This window comes from Thalia democratica, chromosome 2, assembly GCF_965202585.1.
Source record: "Thalia democratica chromosome 2, ktThaDemo2.hap1.1, whole genome shotgun sequence".
Classification (NCBI taxonomy): domain Eukaryota; kingdom Metazoa; phylum Chordata; class Thaliacea; order Salpida; family Salpidae; genus Thalia; species Thalia democratica.
In genome coordinates, this window is record NC_139166.1 from 31,530,434 (window position 1) to 31,550,768 (window position 20,335).

General features: G+C 25.3%; 1 protein-coding gene across 1 annotated transcript in view; it reads left to right on the forward strand.

Annotated features, from left to right (window-relative positions):
• LOC145849559 (unconventional myosin-VI-like) overlaps positions 1–19,955 on the forward strand; it is a 51,499-nt gene extending 31,544 nt beyond the window's left edge. Inside the window, exons 17-30 of the mRNA XM_082954512.1 lie at positions 558–635; positions 919–1,048; positions 1,549–1,639; positions 1,876–2,026; positions 3,155–3,286; positions 5,173–5,282; positions 6,207–6,285; positions 7,204–7,253; positions 8,514–8,612; positions 9,110–9,192; positions 9,516–9,659; positions 10,668–10,883; positions 17,281–17,375; positions 19,394–19,955. Coding sequence (XP_082810638.1) covers positions 558–635; positions 919–1,048; positions 1,549–1,639; positions 1,876–2,026; positions 3,155–3,286; positions 5,173–5,282; positions 6,207–6,285; positions 7,204–7,253; positions 8,514–8,612; positions 9,110–9,192; positions 9,516–9,659; positions 10,668–10,883; positions 17,281–17,375; positions 19,394–19,510 — 1,575 coding nt within the window. The 3' untranslated portion in view covers positions 19,511–19,955. The remainder of the gene's footprint in view (positions 1–557; positions 636–918; positions 1,049–1,548; positions 1,640–1,875; positions 2,027–3,154; positions 3,287–5,172; positions 5,283–6,206; positions 6,286–7,203; positions 7,254–8,513; positions 8,613–9,109; positions 9,193–9,515; positions 9,660–10,667; positions 10,884–17,280; positions 17,376–19,393) is intronic.
• The last annotated feature ends 380 nt before the right edge of the window (positions 19,956–20,335 follow it).

The following is a 20,335-nucleotide window of genomic DNA, read 5'->3' on the forward strand; positions in this document are numbered from 1 at the left end:
AAAGCAAAACTTAAAAGTTTAATAATTGCATTTTGCGCAAGGTTGCAACACTAAAGTTATTTTAAACTACATATTAAATGTTTCTTTTTAATATATCAAATCTTGATGTTTTAACAGATTTTTTAAACATAAAATAAGCTGAAATAGTTTTATTTTTGCCAAGTTTGACTTAAGTAAATGAATATAATAATTTACAAAAAACTAATATTATGTATGATTTCTTGTTTACTTTTCAATCAACTTATTTTGTACTAATAGTTTTAAAACTAGTTTTTTTAGTGTTTGATTTGTTTTAAATATTATCTCTTGAATTAGGTCGATATATATATTATTTTAATTGTTTATAACTGTATTATTTCAAAAACATTAATACATTTCTTAATGTGATAGTTTTATGACTTAAGTTTTATTGAACTAAAATAAATTATATTTATACAAGTGAAATTCTATGCAACAATTTTGTTTAAGCTTTCATGATCATGTAAGCTTAAAAAACCAAGATCAACTTTTACATAATGCTTTTTTAGAAATTAAATTTATACTAATTTATTTTTTAGGCCTTATTCAAGGCACTTGGTTTGAACGAAACAGATTTCAAGTTTGGAATGACCAAAGTTTTTTTTAGACCTGGAAAAGTTAGTTTTTATAATTTAACTAAATAAGCTGTATAATGATAAAGTTATGTTTTTGTGTATGATAAAGTTTAGGTGTGTTTTATCTACAAGTAATACATATTTTAAAAAATAAGTTTAATAATTTTTAGATAAAATTAAAGAAAACTTATTTAATGAAATGTTGATTTAAAATTTAACCAATAAGGTATTATTTATCTTAGAAATACAGTAAAATTTTAAAGTAAATAAGTGCAGGTTTTATATTAAAAAAGATATAATACTAAAATATTTACTGTTTTTCTAGTTTGCAGAATTTGATCAACTTATGAGAAGTGATCCAGAGAATATGAAAATGCTGATTAAAAAAGTCGAAAAATGGCTAATTAAAGCCCGATGGAGGAAAGTCATGTTCGGTACATGGTCTGTTATAAAATGTTAGTGTTTTTTTTTTAAGCACTATGAACTTTTGTTAGTTTTTTAGTTGGTATTTTAATTTTAAAGAACTTGATTGTTCTTTGAAGAGTAGACTTGAACAAACAGTTAAAAAAATAATATCGTTTCCTTTATTTACATTTATTAAATTTTTTTTGCTAACTCATGCGAATTTGAATCAAAACACTTATGTTTATAGTTCAACAACAATTATAGATTGCACTTTATTACATCTTAACATGTTTGGTTATTACATATTGAAAAACTGAAGAGATGTTAAACGAAGCTTGGGCAATCAGCTTACTTGTTTATTGTCGACTAAGTATTATAAAAATTATACTTGTTAACCAAATCGAAAACAGTAAAGTTAATTAAACTGAATTACTTCATATTTTACTTTATGCTTTACTAATAATTACTTGATCGTTAAAATAGTTGCAAAAACTTATGAATATTAAGTTATTCATGAAAATTTGCTTTTAAAATTAAATTTCAATTGTAGGCAAGAACAAAATTGCTTGGAGAATATCTCAATACACTTTGATTCAGAAGCGTATAAGAGGATATCAATGTAGAAAAAAACATATTCCTAGGTCAGAATAATTTGTTCTATTCTTTTTGTATAAAAAGCTCTTAGGAACATTTTGTGAACGTATATCAGTTATTTCACAATAAAGCTGTATCATATTTATGATAGTTATCTTTAGATTTATTAAAGTATAGATTAGCATATTTAATAAATAGCAATATACTTAAAAAGCTATTTAAAATTTTACGTTTGTTTCAACTTAGTGCTTGTGTGTTTTGTAACAGTTTGTTTAATTTTTAGAATCAAGGCTTATTCAAGAGCTTCGAAGCTTGGCAATCAGTTGGGCAAAATGCAACAAATTGTCTCTGCTTTGAAAGAAAATAAAAACGAAATGAAAGCAAAAATAGACAAGCATTCCAGTAGTGTCAAGCAGCATATGAAAGATATACAGGTATGTAACATAAGGAAATAAATGTCATAAAATATTTTAGACATACTCATATATAGTTTTTATTATTGAGTATGAAAAAAAAATAGTTTCATCTCTATAAGTTGTTATAATATAAACTTCAAAGTTGTTTAAAAAATAGTTTATATGTGTGGGTGTCACTTTTGCACTAGCTTCACTTTAGACGAGGGGACACTTTTGCATGAGTGGACAATTTTGCACAAAGACACTTTTGTACAGGTCAAAAAAAAAATTATTTTTTTTACTTTAGTTTTTTTTTTGCTATCACTATTACCCCTACCCTTACCCTCAGGCGGTAATTTTTTTAATTTCTGTTTTTATAATTTATTTTCTATTCATTTTTTTCCTCATTTATTTTTTGATTAATCAATTTAATTAGGTGTATATATGTTTTTTCTATCAATATTACCCCTAACCCTTACCGTCGGTCGGTAACTTTTTTTTTTTTTTTTTATCCAATTTTTTATATTTTCTTTTTTATTTTTACTATAACTGTTACCACTAACCCTAACCTTCGGTCGCTAACTTTTTTTGTTTTTTTTTGGTTATTAATCTTTTTATATTTTATTGTTGTTTTTTTTTTACAATTTAATTTTCTTTTTATTTTATAATTTTTTTCTACTCTCGTGCAAAAATGACCCTCCGTGCAAACGTGTCCCCTTGTGCTAAAGTGACGCTCGTGCAAAATTTTCCACATGTGCAATAGTGACCCTGCGTGCCAAAGTGACCCGTTCCCAGTTTATATAGCAAAAGTATCAATAGACAAAATAATATACAAATTAAAACAATCTTAAAAATAAACAACTTAATACAGTACAGTACATATAACTATGAACGTTAAGTTTTATGGAAACTTTGGATGTTAATTTTTTATAAAAAAGTACGTTTCACTGAACTACGTGAATGTTCAAGTTGTATCTATGTACTAAGTAAAATATAATTAATAAATATAAGAATATCAACAAAACTAAAGCCGTCGTACTGATTTTTTTGATGAAGAAAAATCATTGGAATCACTAAAAATGTTTAAAATCAAGAATATGCAAAAAGTCTACTTGTTAAAATAATTTAAACTTTTGATATCATTTTTAATTACTAATTGATTTACAGACAAAAATAATGTCGGAAGCTGTTATGCAAAAAACATACAAGCTTCTTGTTGCTTCAGAAGAAACTTTGTTGAAAGAACTGATGTCTAAAAAGTTGCAAGAGGAAGAAGCTGAAAAAGCTAGAAAAATCAAAGTTTGTTTTTATATTAATTTTTGTATTAAAATTTACTGAATTTAAAATGTAGAAAAAGTTTTTTTAATCGAAAATCTTACTAGCTTCTATATACTTTTAATTATTTTTTTTAATCATAGTATATTAAACTAGAGTTGTCAAGTTAATAGTACAAAATGAAATATCAAAAATTTCAATTTATTAAATTTAAGCTTTTATGTAAGTATATGTTTATTTATTAGAGTCAAAATTTATGTGCATATACTAGAAAAAATTTAAATAGAAATATTTATATTTACAAAATATCTCTCGAAAATCACAAAAACACAATGATGTGGTTTTGTGATTAATAAGCTTTTATCTTTTTATATTAACAAATAGTTAATCAAAAGAGTTTTGATATAAAAATTAAAAAGTTCTATTTATCATAGAAAATTACAAGTACTTTTCAGTACATTTAATCGTCAAATACACTAATAAATTTAATACTAGAATCTATTTTTACAACTTGAATAAAATTAAGAAGAAAATAGTATGGTATAGACCAGTGGTCTTCACTTTGTGCACTGTGAACTGCCTAGTAATGTGTATAGAAATAATTCTACTGTGCTCAGAAACTTTATTAACGTGAAAAAATAGTTTTAGGTGACGTTTGTTTTTTTAAAGCGAATTATATCATCAATTGATAGTTATTTATATATCGAGACACTTTAAACATAAAGTTAGTGTTTATTGATACCGATTTGTATTATTTATAGTTTATTGTGCACAAAATTTAGTTTCCAGTGACTTACTGTGAACAGCTTATGAAAAGCTTGATGGCCACTGACAAAGAAAAATAAATTAGTGTAGCTAACATTTGTAAACAAGTTATTATTTTTTTTTTCGGTAGCTAAAGAGTAAAGTTAGATGAAATAAATTAAAAAATTTCTTATTGAAAAATATATGTTGTAACTAAATTTTTTAAAAGCTTTATCGATAAAAAAGCTATTATTGATATAAAAGTAATATTGTTTTGTTTGTATTTATGATTGCTTTAAGTAATTTATCCAAATACTTCCTAAACAGTATATGTCCGCATAGTTTTTATTTAAATTTAAGTAGTGTGCTTCTTCGTTTTTTCGCTTAATACTTGTTAGCATGATAGTGGAAGATCAGGGTAGTTCGATCATTTGCTCCATTGGTGATCATGTTTCTAAGGTGCTTTACATTCTCGTAACAAACGCGTGTTATGCAACCGAGTTGCAGAAAATAGAATGTATAGTTAATCAGGCTAAATTAAGTTAAATTGTAAAAATCTTCGGTATTTTTTCTGCAAAAAATAATTATTGAGATGAATATTATGTTGGACAGAAGAATACGTCGTTTTCTCAATAGAAGTGTTCTTACAGGCAAAACTGGAAAAACAAGATCACCAATATAGTAAATGATCGAACTATCTGATCTTACATTATGCCAACAAGCAATTAATAAAAATGTCAAAGAAGCATACTACATTAATTTTATAGAAAAAAAAAACGTAGAAACAAGTTATGCGGACATTTTCTATTTAGAGAAAGTAAATGGATAAATTTAAGCTAACACAAGTATAAACAAATCAATATTATCATTTTAATGAAAAAAGTATAACTTTAAAATGAAAAAATACAACATAGTTTTTCAAAAAGAAATTTTTTAATTTCAATTTTTGTTTTATACAATATCATTCTCTAACTTCGAAAAAAAATCCGCAACCTTTTTTCTACGTGTTTACAAAACAAATTACTTTAAATTTTAAATAGTCAAGCCATAATATTTCTGTTCTTAATTTTAGTTTAGTTGCACAATACCTTTTAGTTTTAATGTTTTTAACTTGTTTGACGGTGTATAAGTTCAAAATATTTTATGTCATTTGTTTTCTTTATTAGGAAGAGATGGAGCGTGCTAGATTGGCTAGAATCGAGGAAGAAAATAAAAAGCTGAGAGAAGAAAAAGAAAGAGAACGGAAGAAAAAAGAAGAAGAATTGGAAAGGAAAAGGTTTTTTTAAATAGTTTTGATATATGGGGTCTACTGTAATAAGCACATTTTCTTAAAATAACAGTTGAGTAATTAACTGCTCAGTTTCAATTGATAAGTAAATATAACTTTAATTATATAAAAAAAAACTCTATCTGTTACACAATTGACATAGCCTAGATTACTCGATCGATTAAAAACCCCTTCATATTGACTGTATATAACATTATTACTTATTAACATTATTATTATTTTCGTTTGTCGCTATATGTAGGAACGGCGTCTAGCAATATAAATGTTTGGATAAAAAATGATTTTCTAATACGATGCTTAGAATTTTATAGTTGTGGTCTTTTACCATAGACATTACTCCCTATTTAAAATTTTATTAGATTTTCAAATTCCTAGCTAGCTAAACCTTTGTATAATGTCTAATTGATAAATAAGTTTTGTCGATAAGTGTTATTGGTTTTTGTTCGATCCCTGTTCATATTCAATGTAAAGTTGTTCGGGCATACTTTAAAATATAATTTTTTAAATCTTACTTCTTAAATTGATATAATTTGATTACTACTGAGATAATAACACGCCCATTTTTGTTTCACAATTCTTTAGAAACATCTTATAAGTATTAAACCAAAATAATACATTATTGTGCTAATCAATTAATTTTTTTTACCATTTTTTAAAAGTGTTTATAATATTAATTTTTTGTAAAAATATGTGTAAACATTTGTAACTTATACTTCGTGAATGATCTTTGATGTTTAGGTATCTAATAATATAATTGTTATAATTCAAATAAATAGTTCTCGAATAATTTTTTTTTAATGCGGTACTTAATAAATAAAACTTCGTACTTTTGTATAAATTCAATGAAATTTTGATTGCAAATAACAAAGTGTTAGACTATTTTTATATTAAACTTCTACAAACAATATTCAGAAAAGCTGAAATTGAGGCAAAACGTAAAAAAGAAGAGGAAGAAGAAAAGAAAAGAGAAGAGCAGAAAAAGAAAATTCAAGTTTGTTATAATACTTAATAAAGTAGTAGAATAGTTAATTTTTAGATTCCTATTTTCAGTTTGTTGATCCCTGTCTATAGTCTAGAATTCTTCTTCTTATGATAGTTTTATTATATCATGCACTTTTTCCGTTTATATTAAGTAAATATTTTAAAACTCATGAGAAGGCCATTAACGTAACTTCATTATATTTTAGTTAATTTTTAAACTTTGAATATTTATAGTTTATAATCTAAAATAACTTATTCATTCATTTTTGTTAATCGAAATTAAGTAAAAATTTGACTTAAAGTTTTTCATTTAAACTTTTAAAGTCTTTTTGATATTTGATTAAATTCTAATTTTTTAGAAAATGAATGTATAACAGTTCTTTTACGTTTGATTTTTTTCAAACTGTACTATAAAAGTTGTTTATTCAAACACTTTTTGTTTAAAATGAGGTGCCTGACAATTTTTATTTATTTTTGTTTATAAGCTATATAAGTTTGACACACTCAACATACCAGGTTTTAGAAATTGACTAGACATGAAAAAATAAAAAATAAAAAAAACAACAAGTTGCACTAACCGTTGAAAATAAACTAAAAGTTTGTAAAATGATTTAGAAATGTGCCAAAGCTTTTAATAGTGGAGCAGTTTAGCATAGGCAGGTCGACTTTGTACGACATTTTGAAACTTGAAGAAAAATTTAAAAAGTTTAAAGTAGAAAAAGAGGAGCTGAGCTTTTATCTTTTAGTATGCTATACAACAGTTATACTAATCTTTGAAAAAATATATTTTTGGTACTTATCCGGAAAAATGCTTATCCGGACATGTTTATAGAAAAATCTTGCCCAACATGTCCGTATAAGTGAATAAGCACTGTATATGTAATCAAACCTACAACTACATTTGTTTAATTTTTTTTTGTTTTTTAAGGCGCAAATTGATGCTCAGTTGGCTGTTGAAAGAAAAGAAGAAGAAAAAAAGTTAGTTTTATCGATTGTTTTTGACAAAATTATGTTTAACAATCAGTAATAAATAATAATATAGTATTATGTGACGTTTTTAAGACGATTATATATTTAAGATTAAAATAAATATTATATATTTCTAACAAAAGTATTCTTTTAAATTCAAATAGCTAAACATTTACAAACACTACAACAACAATTTTAACACTTTCTAAATTAAAAAAATCACTGCAGAAAATTAGAAGAACTTGAAAAGTTAAAAAGGTAACCATAGTTAGAGGTGATAGAAAATTTTGGTGAAAGTAATTAGAAGTGATTTGTAAATAAAAAATCATAATAGATACGTTAAAATTTTTCTGTTAACACTCAAAATAAGTAAAAATATTTTATTTCAAATAAGTTCTAGTTCAAATTAAGTTTAAAAGACACTAATTCTAAAATTAAAGTTAATAATTTTTAGCAAAACTTCTTATTAATTTTTTTTTTATAATAATTATATGAAAGTTTAGATTTGAAAAAATTTACCTTCATTTAAATTATTGCTTTAATCTTAAATGATAAATATAAATGGGTTCTTTAGTAATATAATCGTTACTTAACCTGTTTTTTTACATGACAATTTGGACTAGTAGTTAATTTTGAAGTAATATATTTAAAACTTTTTGTACTACTATCTTAAGAAAAAAACAGACTATTGTGAAAATTAAAATCTTACCGTGCTTTTCTTTTCAAAACTTATTATTATTTTCACAGCAAAATTTAGTTGCCAAGTTTTAGCACATAAGAAACACTCTAAATGTTAATCACAAAACAAATATTAATAAAATAGTATTATAATTATACTTCTTAAATTATAGATTAGTTTAGCAAAGTTTTTCTTGGTAATTTTAAAGAGAAAAAAAAACAGTATGATACCTTGAATAATTTTAAAATTAAAGTAAAACTGTAATATAAAGTTATAAAAATTACAGATTAGCAACAATATAGATTTTTTAGTATTAACTTGTTAATTATCACAAAATTTATTTTATCTGACTTTTTGTTATGAATTTTTGCTTTTCTTACAAAAATGCACTGTTTGTTTATAGAATATGTACACTTTGAAGATACTTAAACGAATATACATAAAACCGAACAGTGAATACCAAGTATTAAGTTAAATTGTAAACTACGAAAATATATCAACTGTTTAAAAAAAAAAAATTTTATGAATATTTTTTACTAAATTACTAAATATACCATGCAAAAAAGTTCAGTATTTTTTATTTACAAAAGACAAGCGATATTGGACCAGGAGAGAAGGGATAGAGAGTTGGCGATGAGACTAGCGCAAGACGAGGGCCAAGCTCAAGTTGTTGAAGAACAGAATAAAATGTTCGTTCAGTTTCGCGTAAAATTATTATGTTAAAAAACTAGTCTGGTAACTATCGATGTTACGTTGAATGTTTGTTTCAAAATTTATTTAACAGTGTAAAAAATATTATTCAAAATAAAGTTTGAGAAATAAATTGTTTTTATTTTCTTAAAAGTTTATTCAGTAAGCTAATTTTCGCTCAAAGAACTCGTCAGTACAATAAGTAAATAGTTCGACTAACATTAATAAGAATTATTTTTTAATCTAAAATACAAGCTTTTTGTTCGAAACTTAGTTTGCTGATTAAATTTTTGAGGAAAAAAAGTTTCTGTTCTATGAAGTAGATATCTTTAATTGTTTAGATATCATACCTTTAGTATATTAAAGTAAGTTAAGTGTATTATATACTTTAAACAAAAACCATTTTAAGAGTTCATTGGAAAAAAATATTGGATTTAAACCAAGGCCTTATATGCATTTTATTTTTTATCTTTTGAATATATCTTTCTATCTTTAGAGTTCAGAGCACATCAAATGATAAGAAGAATTTAGCTGGCTATAAATTTGCTGAATTGAGAGATGCGATTAATACTTCTACTGGTTAGACTTTTTTTTTTTTTCTATAAAAAAATCATAGTTTTTCATTCCAAAAAAAAAGAAGTTTTCTATCTCTCTGACCATAAGATATAAACTTTTTTTACTTTAATTTGTTTAGTGGTTTTTCTCCACGATATAGTTGTCTGTTTTTTTAAGTATTTTAACTGCTATTTAATTATTTTTAATGTTAAACAAAAATATTTTTGTCTATAATTGTATTAACAGTTGAATCTTCACCTTTAAAACAAAATTTAGTTGTTTGTTTTATAGATTTGTAAGGTTGTTATAGCTTTCAAGATGTAAAACTTTGTAACAAAAATTTACAGATATTAAGTTCATAGAAGCTTGTAGAGAAGAGTTTCACAGAAGGTTGAAAGTGTATCATCTTTGGAAAAGTAAGAACAGAGCATCTAATTCAGCTGGAACGAGCCAAGAGCAACAAAGAGCTCCTAATAGTGTTGTTGAACATGGTTAGTAAAGAAAGTAGAATTTTTAAACAAAATAATTAACGTACTCAAAATTTTAGAAATTAAATTTTAAAACTAAAATCTATCTGAACTTTTTTTTGTTCTAGCTATAAGTATAGTAAGCTATATGCAAGTATTTAAGAGCTTAACACATCTCAATTTTATTCATTTTATAATCTTAAACTAATTAAGTAACCAAAAATGTTAAAATAGTGCTATGATTATTTTCTTATTAAAGTATAGTTTAATCTTTTGAAAAGTGAAACTTACTTAATCTTTAACATATATGCTTAAAAAACAATTGTTCTTAAAAGACCAACTGCATTTAGAAAAGTCTAATTTAGCATATTATCTGTACATTTCTTGTTACAAAATATCAAACAGTATTACAATCGTTTTCAAAACTCACTTGTATTTGCAACGAAAATTTGTTTTTTTTTAATCAACTTTAAATTAAAGTATATAAACTTTTATAACTGCTGTAAACTAGTTTTTATCATATCTAGAGAGGTCTAAACAAAAATGATGACTGTAAAAACTCAAATAAAGTATATTAAAATGAGAAAAATCATTAACATATAAATTTTGAAAAGATTAAGTTTATAAATTAGATTGTTTTTATCGTTTGACTAGTTTTTGTGTCAATGGCTTATAAAGTGTTGGACTTTTTTCCCCTTTTCTTCAAATATTTTTTCGTGTAAAGAATTAATTGTAATGTGATAACACATTGTAGTGGTACTTTCATGTTTTTTTATAAGTAGACGTTTTGCTCACTAGATAAAATGCGGAATAAAAAGTACAATCTTGTTTTTTAAAGCAAGTTTGAACATTTTCAAAACCTTCTTAAAGTTTGAATTTTGTTCTTGCCAGAAAAAGCCTAGTAAATCTGTAAAGTAAAAACATTTAAATAAACCTGAAAATCATTAAAAAGTTTTCAAAACAAAAAAAAACCTATAGACACTTACTAAATTGATAAATAGAAATAGATCAAATAAAATTTATTCATTTTAGCTCACCAAGCGACAACTGTTGCGCAAGCAAGCCGTCAAGTGGCTCAATCGCAGCAAGAGCAAAGGTACTTCAGAATACCTTTTATCAGACCGCAAGACAGAGGTTTGGCGCCTCAGCAGCAGAAAAGAGGTTGGTGGTTCGCTCACTTCGATGGCAAGTTTATCGCGAGGCAAATGGAACTTCATCCCGGAAAACCAGCCTTGTTATTGGTCGCAGGTAAGTGCTTTCAAATCTAAACGTTGATTGGGTCTAAAATGCTATAGTATGTATATATATATATATATTAAAGGTTTTATACAAAGTTCTGATCGATAGTGCTCGACAAATCAAATTGGAGCTTAATATTTATTTATTTAATTATATAAAAACTATAATTCAAACAGCTGTTTCACACATTGAAATGTAAAATTTCATGTGATCTTCAGTGAGTTGTAGTTTATTATAATAGTAAACAGAAATTTCGATTTTAGAACTTTTTATGGTAATTATGACGTAGTAATGGTACAGTTTATTGTACAATTAGTTGAATTTGAAATACGCTGTAAATGTTATTCTATGCTTTTTAGGAAAGTTTAAAAAGGTTATTTTGGAAAAAATGTTTTAAGCTATTAGAAAAATTTTTTAGGCTGTTGGGAAAAATGTTATAAAATGCTATAAAATACTGGTGTTTGCCGCTTCGATTTTATTTTGTTTTAATATTTAGTTGGTTTTAATTTTGTTAAAAAAGTATTTTTGATAATGGATGCATATGTTTTGTCTTTCGCTTTTCTTGTTTAGTGTTACGTTCTTATCTGATTTTTCGATTTCTATTTTTTCTAAGTTACAAAGTTTGCAGCCGAATTTAGTATTGAATTTTAATTTTGTCCTGTTTAATATTTCCCATTTAATTTTGTAGTCTGTATTGTTGTCTTTTAAGTTCCATATGTAATTCGCTAGTTCTGTTGTGTGTCTTTTGTTAATATTGTTGAATGATGATTTGTGGTTTCTGTATCTTTGTTTAAAGGTATTTCCTGTCGACCCTATATACTGCTTTGTTGTTTTATTTGATGTTACTGTTGCTTTATAAATTATATTTGACACTAGGCATTCGTTATTTAAAGGGCAAGGTTCTTTACGGCAATTACAAAGTTTATCTTTTATGGTGCTTTTATCGTCTATATTGCTTTTGTTTAATATTTTGTTGATGTGAGCTATTATTTTACTTCTGAAATTATTTGTGCAACTGTAAGATATTTTGATTGTGTTTCGGTTGAATATTTTATGGAATGGGTGGTTTTCGTCAAATGATGTAGTAATCAGGTTTAAGAATTGTTTGCCTATTTTTGAACTTATATTTAGACTGAATGGTGGTTGAAATATATTATGTCTCTTTTTCTTTGTTTTTTATTTCTTTCTGGTAAAGTGGTTTTATCGTATTTTAAGGTGTTTTTATAATTGGCCGAATTTAATGCTTTTTGGTATTCATTTTTTACATTGTTGAAGGATTCTTCGTTATTAGATAGTTTTATTAGTCTTCTGTTTATTGTTTCGGGTAGTTATTTTAGTATTTGTCGGGGGTGGTTGGAGTTGTAGTTTACGTATAAAATTGGTGAGTTTGGTTTGTTGTATGGTTGGTAACTTGAGTTTGATATGTTGAAGGATACATCTAAGAAGTCTGTTTGGAATAATCCGGATTCTATTGTTATTTTAAAGCCGTTTTGTTTGAATAATTTAAATAAATATTTAGCGGTGTTTTCGGCTGATCTCGGTGATTTGCTTCTTATTATCCCTAGCCCGTCATCTCTATATAATCCGAATTCATTATCTATAAAAATCTTACTTTTTTTGATTTCATTTAGTAAAAATAACCCTATTAAATCGCAGATTTCTGCCCCGTTAAATGATCCCATACTTACATTAAATAGTTGGTCTGAATTTGTTTTTTCCCAGGTTTGGCTTTTATGAGTTAAAATTGCTTTACAAGAGTGTATAATTAAATTCATTTCTTTGTCTGTTATTGGGTAATATTTTTCAGCGAATTCTAATGCTTTAATTAAATTATTTTTGGTTATACTAGGGTAAAATTTGGTGATGTCGAATTTTATAAATCTGTAGTTTTTGTTAAATTTAGAATTTTTGAACCAGGTGATAACTTCGTCTGTATTTTTCCATTGGTTTAATTTAGATTGTTTTCGTATTATACAATTAATTTTATCTATTAAGTTTTTTGAGTATTTGGTGAAAGGGGATTTACTTGGGTTTATGAGTCTGTATTCAATTTTATTCGGGAAGTTTTCTTTGTGGTCTTTGATTGTAATAAATGCTTGTTTTTCTTCTAGTTTTGGAATCTTGCCTTCTACGTTGTGTGTTTTTATTAGGTTATAGGTCTCATCATTTATTTTATTTATTGTGTTTTTGTTTGATATTTTATATTCGGCACATATTTTTTCGTTTAATATTTTTTCGTAAATACATTTGTCTACTTTATATAGGTTATTTGATTTGTCAGCAAACACGAATAGTTTATTTGATGATTCTATTTTCTTTAAATCGTTTTTTAATTCAGTTTGGAATTTATTATAATGTTTTTTAAATTTAATGTTACTTATAATTTTGTACAGCGCATTTTCAAATTCAACTAACCGTTTATCTTGTGGTGCTGATCTTCTTGTAGGGAAGGTTCTTTTGGTTTGTTTTGCTGCTCCTCTTTCTCGGTCTTGTTGGAAGAAGAACGCTTTCCATCTCATTCTTTCTATCAGTTGGTAAACTTTTTGATACATTAAAACTATGTATTCTGATTTCTTTGTTGTTGGTATGTTCTTAAGAGAGTAGTTGAATTTTACTTTTTCAAAATTTTCTGTGTTGTCGACCATTTCTTATGGTTTAGAGGCTTCTTCTTTCAGAATGAAAGGAGCTAATATTAAAGGTTTTATACAAAGTTCTGATCGATAGTGCTCGACAAATCAAATTGGAGCTTAATATTTATTTATTTAATTATATAAAATAAACTACAACTCACTGAAGATCACATGAAATTTTACATTTCAATGTGTGAAACAGCTGTTTGAATTATAGTTTTTATATAATTAAATAAATAAATATTAAGCTCCAATTTGATTTGTCGAGCACTATCGATCAGAACTTTGTATAAAACCTTTAATATTAGCTCCTTTCATTCTGAAAGAAGAAGCCTCTAAACCATAAGAAATGGTCGACAACACAGAAAATTTTGAAAAAGTAAAATTCAACTACTCTCTTAAGAACATACCAACAACAAAGAAATCAGAATACATAGTTTTAATGTATCAAAAAGTTTACCAACTGATAGAAAGAATGAGATGGAAAGCGTTCTTCTTCCAACAAGACCGAGAAAGAGGAGCAGCAAAACAAACCAAAAGAACCTTCCCTACAAGAAGATCAGCACCACAAGATAAACGGTTAGTTGAATTTGAAAATGCGCTGTACAAAATTATAAGTAACATTAAATTTAAAAAACATTATAATAAATTCCAAACTGAATTAAAAAACGATTTAAAGAAAATAGAATCATCAAATAAACTATTCGTGTTTGCTGACAAATCAAATAACCTATATAAAGTAGACAAATGTATTTACGAAAAAATATTAAACGAAAAAATATGTGCCGAATATAAAATATCAAACAAAAACACAATAAATAAAATAAATGATGAGACCTATAACCTAATAAAAACACACAACGTAGAAGGCAAGATTCCAAAACTAGAAGAAAAACAAGCATTTATTACAATCAAAGACCACAAAGAAAACTTCCCGAATAAAATTGAATACAGACTCATAAACCCAAGTAAATCCCCTTTCACCAAATACTCAAAAAACTTAATAGATAAAATTAATTGTATAATACGAAAACAATCTAAATTAAACCAATGGAAAAATACAGACGAAGTTATCACCTGGTTCAAAAATTCTAAATTTAACAAAAACTACAGATTTATAAAATTCGACATCACCAAATTTTACCCTAGTATAACCAAAAATAATTTAATTAAAGCATTAGAATTCGCTGAAAAATATTACCCAATAACAGACAAAGAAATGAATTTAATTATACAATCTTGTAAAGCAATTTTAACTCATAAAAGCCAAACCTGGGAAAAAACAAATTCAGACCAACTATTTAATGTAAGTATGGGATCATTTAACGGGGCAGAAATCTGCGATTTAATAGGGTTATTTTTACTAAATGAAATCAAAAAAAGTAAGATTTTTATAGATAATGAATTCGGATTATATAGAGATGACGGGCTAGGGATAATAAGAAGCAAATCACCGAGATCAGCCGAAAACACCGCTAAATATTTATTTAAATTATTCAAACAAAACGGCTTTAAAATAACAATAGAATCCGGATTATTCCAAACAGACTTCTTAGATGTATCCTTCAACATATCAAACTCAAGTTACCAACCATACAACAAACCAAACTCACCAATTTTATACGTAAACTACAACTCCAACCACCCCCAACAAATACTAAAACAACTACCCGAAACAATAAACAGAAGACTAATAAAACTATCTAATAACGAAGAATCCTTCAACAATGTAAAAAATGAATACCAAAAAGCATTAAATTCGGCCAATTATAAAAACACCTTAAAATACGATAAAACCACTTTACCAGAAAGAAATAAAAAACAAAGAAAAAGAGACATAATATATTTCAACCACCATTCAGTCTAAATATAAGTTCAAAAATAGGCAAACAATTCTTAAACCTGATTACTACATCATTTGACGAAAACCACCCATTCCATAAAATATTCAACCGAAACACAATCAAAATATCTTACAGTTGCACAAATAATTTCAGAAGTAAAATAATAGCTCACAACAACAAAATATTAAACAAAAGCAATATAGACAATAAAAGCACCATAAAAGATAAACTTTGTAATTGCCGTAAAGAACCTTGCCCTTTAAATAACGAATGCCTAGTGTCAAATATAATTTATAAAGCAACAGTAACATCAAATAAAACAACAAAGCAGTATATAGGGTCGACAGGAAATACCTTTAAACAAAGATACAGAAACCACAAATCATCATTCAACAATATTAACAAAAGACACACAACAGAACTAGCGAATTACATATGGAACTTAAAAGACAACAATACAGACTACAAAATTAAATGGGAAATATTAAACAGGACAAAATTAAAATTCAATACTAAATTCGGCTGCAAACTTTGTAACTTAGAAAAAATAGAAATCGAAAAATCAGATAAGAACGTAACACTAAACAAGAAAAGCGAAAGACAAAACATATGCATCCATTATCAAAAATACTTTTTTAACAAAATTAAAACCAACTAAATATTAAAACAAAATAAAATCGAAGCGGCAAACACGAGTATTTTATAGCATTTTATAACATTTTTCCCAACAGCCTAAAAAATTTTTCTAATAGCTTAAAACATTTTTTCCAAAATAACCTTTTTAAACTTTCCTAAAAAGCATAGAATAACATTTACAGCGTATTTCAAATTCAACTAATCGTACAATAAACTGTACCATTACTACGTCATAATTACCATAAAAAGTTCTAAAATCGAAATTTCTGTTTACTATTATAATAAACTACAACTCACTGAAGATCACATGAAATTTTACATTTCAATGTGTGAAACAGCTGTTTGAATTATAGTTTTTATATAATTAAATAAATAAATATATATATATATATATATATATATAAAATAAGGTTAATGTTTAAACTTAAACACTTTCAACTGAGCCCACTTGAAGGGCTTTTAAATAATTTATTCAAATGGCGATTTTAAAAATTCTGGAACATATGTTTCACAAAGCTTTAATTTTTCATAAAGCTTTGATCATCAGCCAGTTAAATTCAAAATACAAAGCACTGTACTAAACAAAGATACAAAAGTTATGCAAAAAAACAATAATTTTAGTTGTTTTCGTTAATTTTAGTTGTTTAATTAGTTAGAAGGTAGATCGATTTTTGTACTGAATATTTGTAATGTACAATATTACGTCATACTGTTTTTTGTTTTTTTGCATAACTTTTGTATCTTTGTTTAGTACAGTGCTTTGTATTTTGAATTTAACTGGCTGATGATCAAAGCTTTATGAAAAATTAAAGCTTTGTGAAACATATGTTCCAGAATTTTTAAAATCGCCATTTGAATAAATTATATATATATGTATATAGCGTTGCTTTCTTTATTTAATTAATCAATTGTTTTTTCATTTCTTGACAGTTTGTAGTTCAGTACCTGTAATTGAATAATTTATAAAAGTTTAGTTTAAATCAACTTATTTACACCACACAATAGACCCATATCGCGCTGAACTTGATATAGAATTTTTTTTTTTGTATAAAAAACAGAATTTGTAAATCTTTTCAAAGACAAAATTTAAATGTTACCTAAGCTTATCTTTATTTTAATAAAAAAAATTATGAACAAAATTTAACTGATCTAATTAATTGCTTTTTAATATGTTTTCTTCTATATACTTTATTTCGATTAAATAAAAGTATAATAAAAACAAGCGTATCTATTAAAAAGAAAATATTATGTTTTAATATTTATTGATTTATCTCATTTCTTTTCAATTATTAACAGGCAAAGATGATATGCAGTTATGTGAATTGAGTCTACAAGCAACTGGACTTACTCATAAAAAAGGGGCTGAAATATTGCCTGATGTTTTTGAACAGGTAAAATTAAATATATTACTTCACAATGTTTATATGCTAAAAAAATGCGAACGTTCTGGACTTCCACCCTTCCTTGGGAAGGTATTGTTAAGTGCATAATTAAAAATAGTTGAAGTTTAAATTAGTCTTATGTTATTTACTGTATAGATAGTATTAAGATAAATTTTAAAGTTTTGAGTAAAATGATAAAGTTTATTTATTAACTAGACGAGAAAATAAGAGTTGCTAATACTTTTTAGCGCGGCTATGAATCATTTATTTTTTAGTATTATTGCAGCAGCCCAAAACTTAATTGGTTTTCAAACTTCATCTAAATCTTTTTCTCGAATAACCTCAGAAATTTTTGACAATACCCCATAAATTTGATGTTTAGAGCTTGCAAGATGGTAAAAACTTAAATTTAAAAGTAATTAAAAAATGTTTTTCCTAAAGTTTTTAATATTTTCTTAAGTTATTTTATAACTTGGCAGCGCTAGCGTAAGTGCACTTAGTTTAACCTCAACTAGTTTTAACCTTACTAAAGCCTCCTACGTCTAGTAACACACACTTTTTAAAGTCTGTATTAAGCTTACTTTAATTTCTATAGCTTGCAAGTCAAATCAAATGCTGTTGCAGAATCAACTATTAATTAAACACATACTCCTTCAAAATATTATTTTGCATACAATGCTTATTGTGTTGACTGATAATTGTGCAAACTCTGTTTTACAACATTACACTTCTATATCTAGTGTACCATTTGTTAAATCCTAAAAGTTAAAAATTTGAGATACTAAAGATTTTTGCCATTGTCTGTCGTAAAGCTTCCAGATTGTTTTTATGGCATTTTCGATATTTCACTTCACAACGGTTTTTATCATAAGTAAGTCCCGAAATTTATTCACTACAAACTTTGGCTATATAACATTAATGATAGATTAGTTGCTTATACATCTATCTCAAAATGATAAAAACATATATTTATTGATTTTCTGAGCTTCTGTTTTATCTTTTGCTTCTATTATTAATTGTTATATTCACGTTCTAATTTCTAAAACTGAGTCAGCGAGTTTTTAATATTTATTATTTCAAAGATATTGCAATTCAACGGAGGACTTTTTTTTCTTATGTCCTGTAATTTGTTCGGAAAAAATATTTTTTTACTTGATATAAAGAATGCTATAGTTTTTATTGTAATTGTATATTAGTCGGACGTCAATTTGAAGAAATTTATTTTTGTTACAAAAAAGTTAAAGGAAGTATAAGTAGTTTTTGTTTTAAGAACTTTTTGATAAAGATTTAAATACTAGTTAGCTCTCAAGAATATATTCTTTATACATTTTACTTATATATTTAACTTTATTTAAGTTTTTTTTTATTTTGTTTAAAATTATTTTATCAAGCATAATTTTATAATAAGGTTTAATAAATTCTATGAAAAATAAATTGTTTCTAACTATTATTAATTTTTTGCTGACAACTCTAATTTACTATAAACAATTGAATAAATAGTTTTTTTTTTTATAAAAAAATATTTGAAGTTTATTTAATTCAATCGTGTTTTATCTAAAATCAAAAAGCGTACAAGTATTTGCGTAGCTATATGTATTAGGTGTAAATAATTTGTTGATAATTTGTTTGTTTTATTTACAGATGTTAATCAGTCTTGTGTTAGTTAAATAAATTGTTATTAAGAAACATACTTATTTAAAACTTTATAAATCTTGAACTAAATATTGCATTCGCTTAGTCTTTTGTTTCATTTCAAAAAAATAAGCAAGTTCAAAGTTTAGTTGAAGACTTAAATGTCTATAAGATAAATGTTAAAGATTTCATTACTAAATAAACTGTTGAAGATTTTTTAAAACGTTTACACGCACTTAATTGTAAGTTAATTTACAAAACTGTTTTTATGTTAGATTTTTTTATCTTTTCGTTCATTTGTTTACCTTGATTGTTCACAGTTCTTAAAATAAAGTTATCCATCCAAAAATGCTTTAAGGGTAAAACATATAAGTTACTCAATTTTAACTGACCAGGCATGGAATGCAAACAATGGAAAGAGGTATTTGTACGAAGCAATTCTGAAAAAACAAGCTAGAACTACTTCAGCTACCAAAGCATTGCAAGCTGAAATGAACAAGAATAAAAAGTAAATTTACAAACTGAAATACAAAAAAAAAATTGCCAAAAATGTTCATTGACTTAAAGTTTGATACTTTTAAAAATAAATGAGTAAGTATTTTAGTATTATTAGTAATTATAATTACTAAAGTTATTTTAATCAGTTTACTGTCAGTAATATTTTTTTTCTTTTAAGTGTAATATGTTTTTGTCTATGAGTGAAAGTTTTTGGATTCTTCTATGTTTTGATTATCAATCTATTTTAGTGTTTTTTTTGATAAATTTTTATAATATACGTATAATAATTCAAGTGTAATATTTCTATCAAATCACTATACAAATGCTTAATCATTCGAACAATTAACTTATTTTAAGTGCTTTGCTACAAACTTTTTGCTTTTTATATTGTATAAACCAGGTATCTACTTTATTCTATCATGTCGCATTTTATCACTTTCATTCTTCAAATATACTTTTCCTTATTCTGTGAAAGCCAATTAAAGTTTCAAATTGTTTATTAGTCGATATATAAATATATTTAAAAATCATTTCAAAAATACTAATTCATAACATTCTGGATTATAAAGTCATAATTAATACTAAAGGTGCTGTAATTTTTTATCTGTTCTCTTAAAATTTTGTTTTAATCAAAAATACATTATATAAAGTTTTTTCATTATTGGTTTTGTTTCTCAAATACCAGATAATATTTTTATAGTAAAATCTTCTTTAAAATACATTCTATATATTTTCTTGTATGTTATTATATTTAAAGCAATAAAAAACTCTTTGTTTGACTCTTTTTTTTGATATTGTTTTTTTCAGTTTTTAATAAAATAACCAATAACGTATTTTAA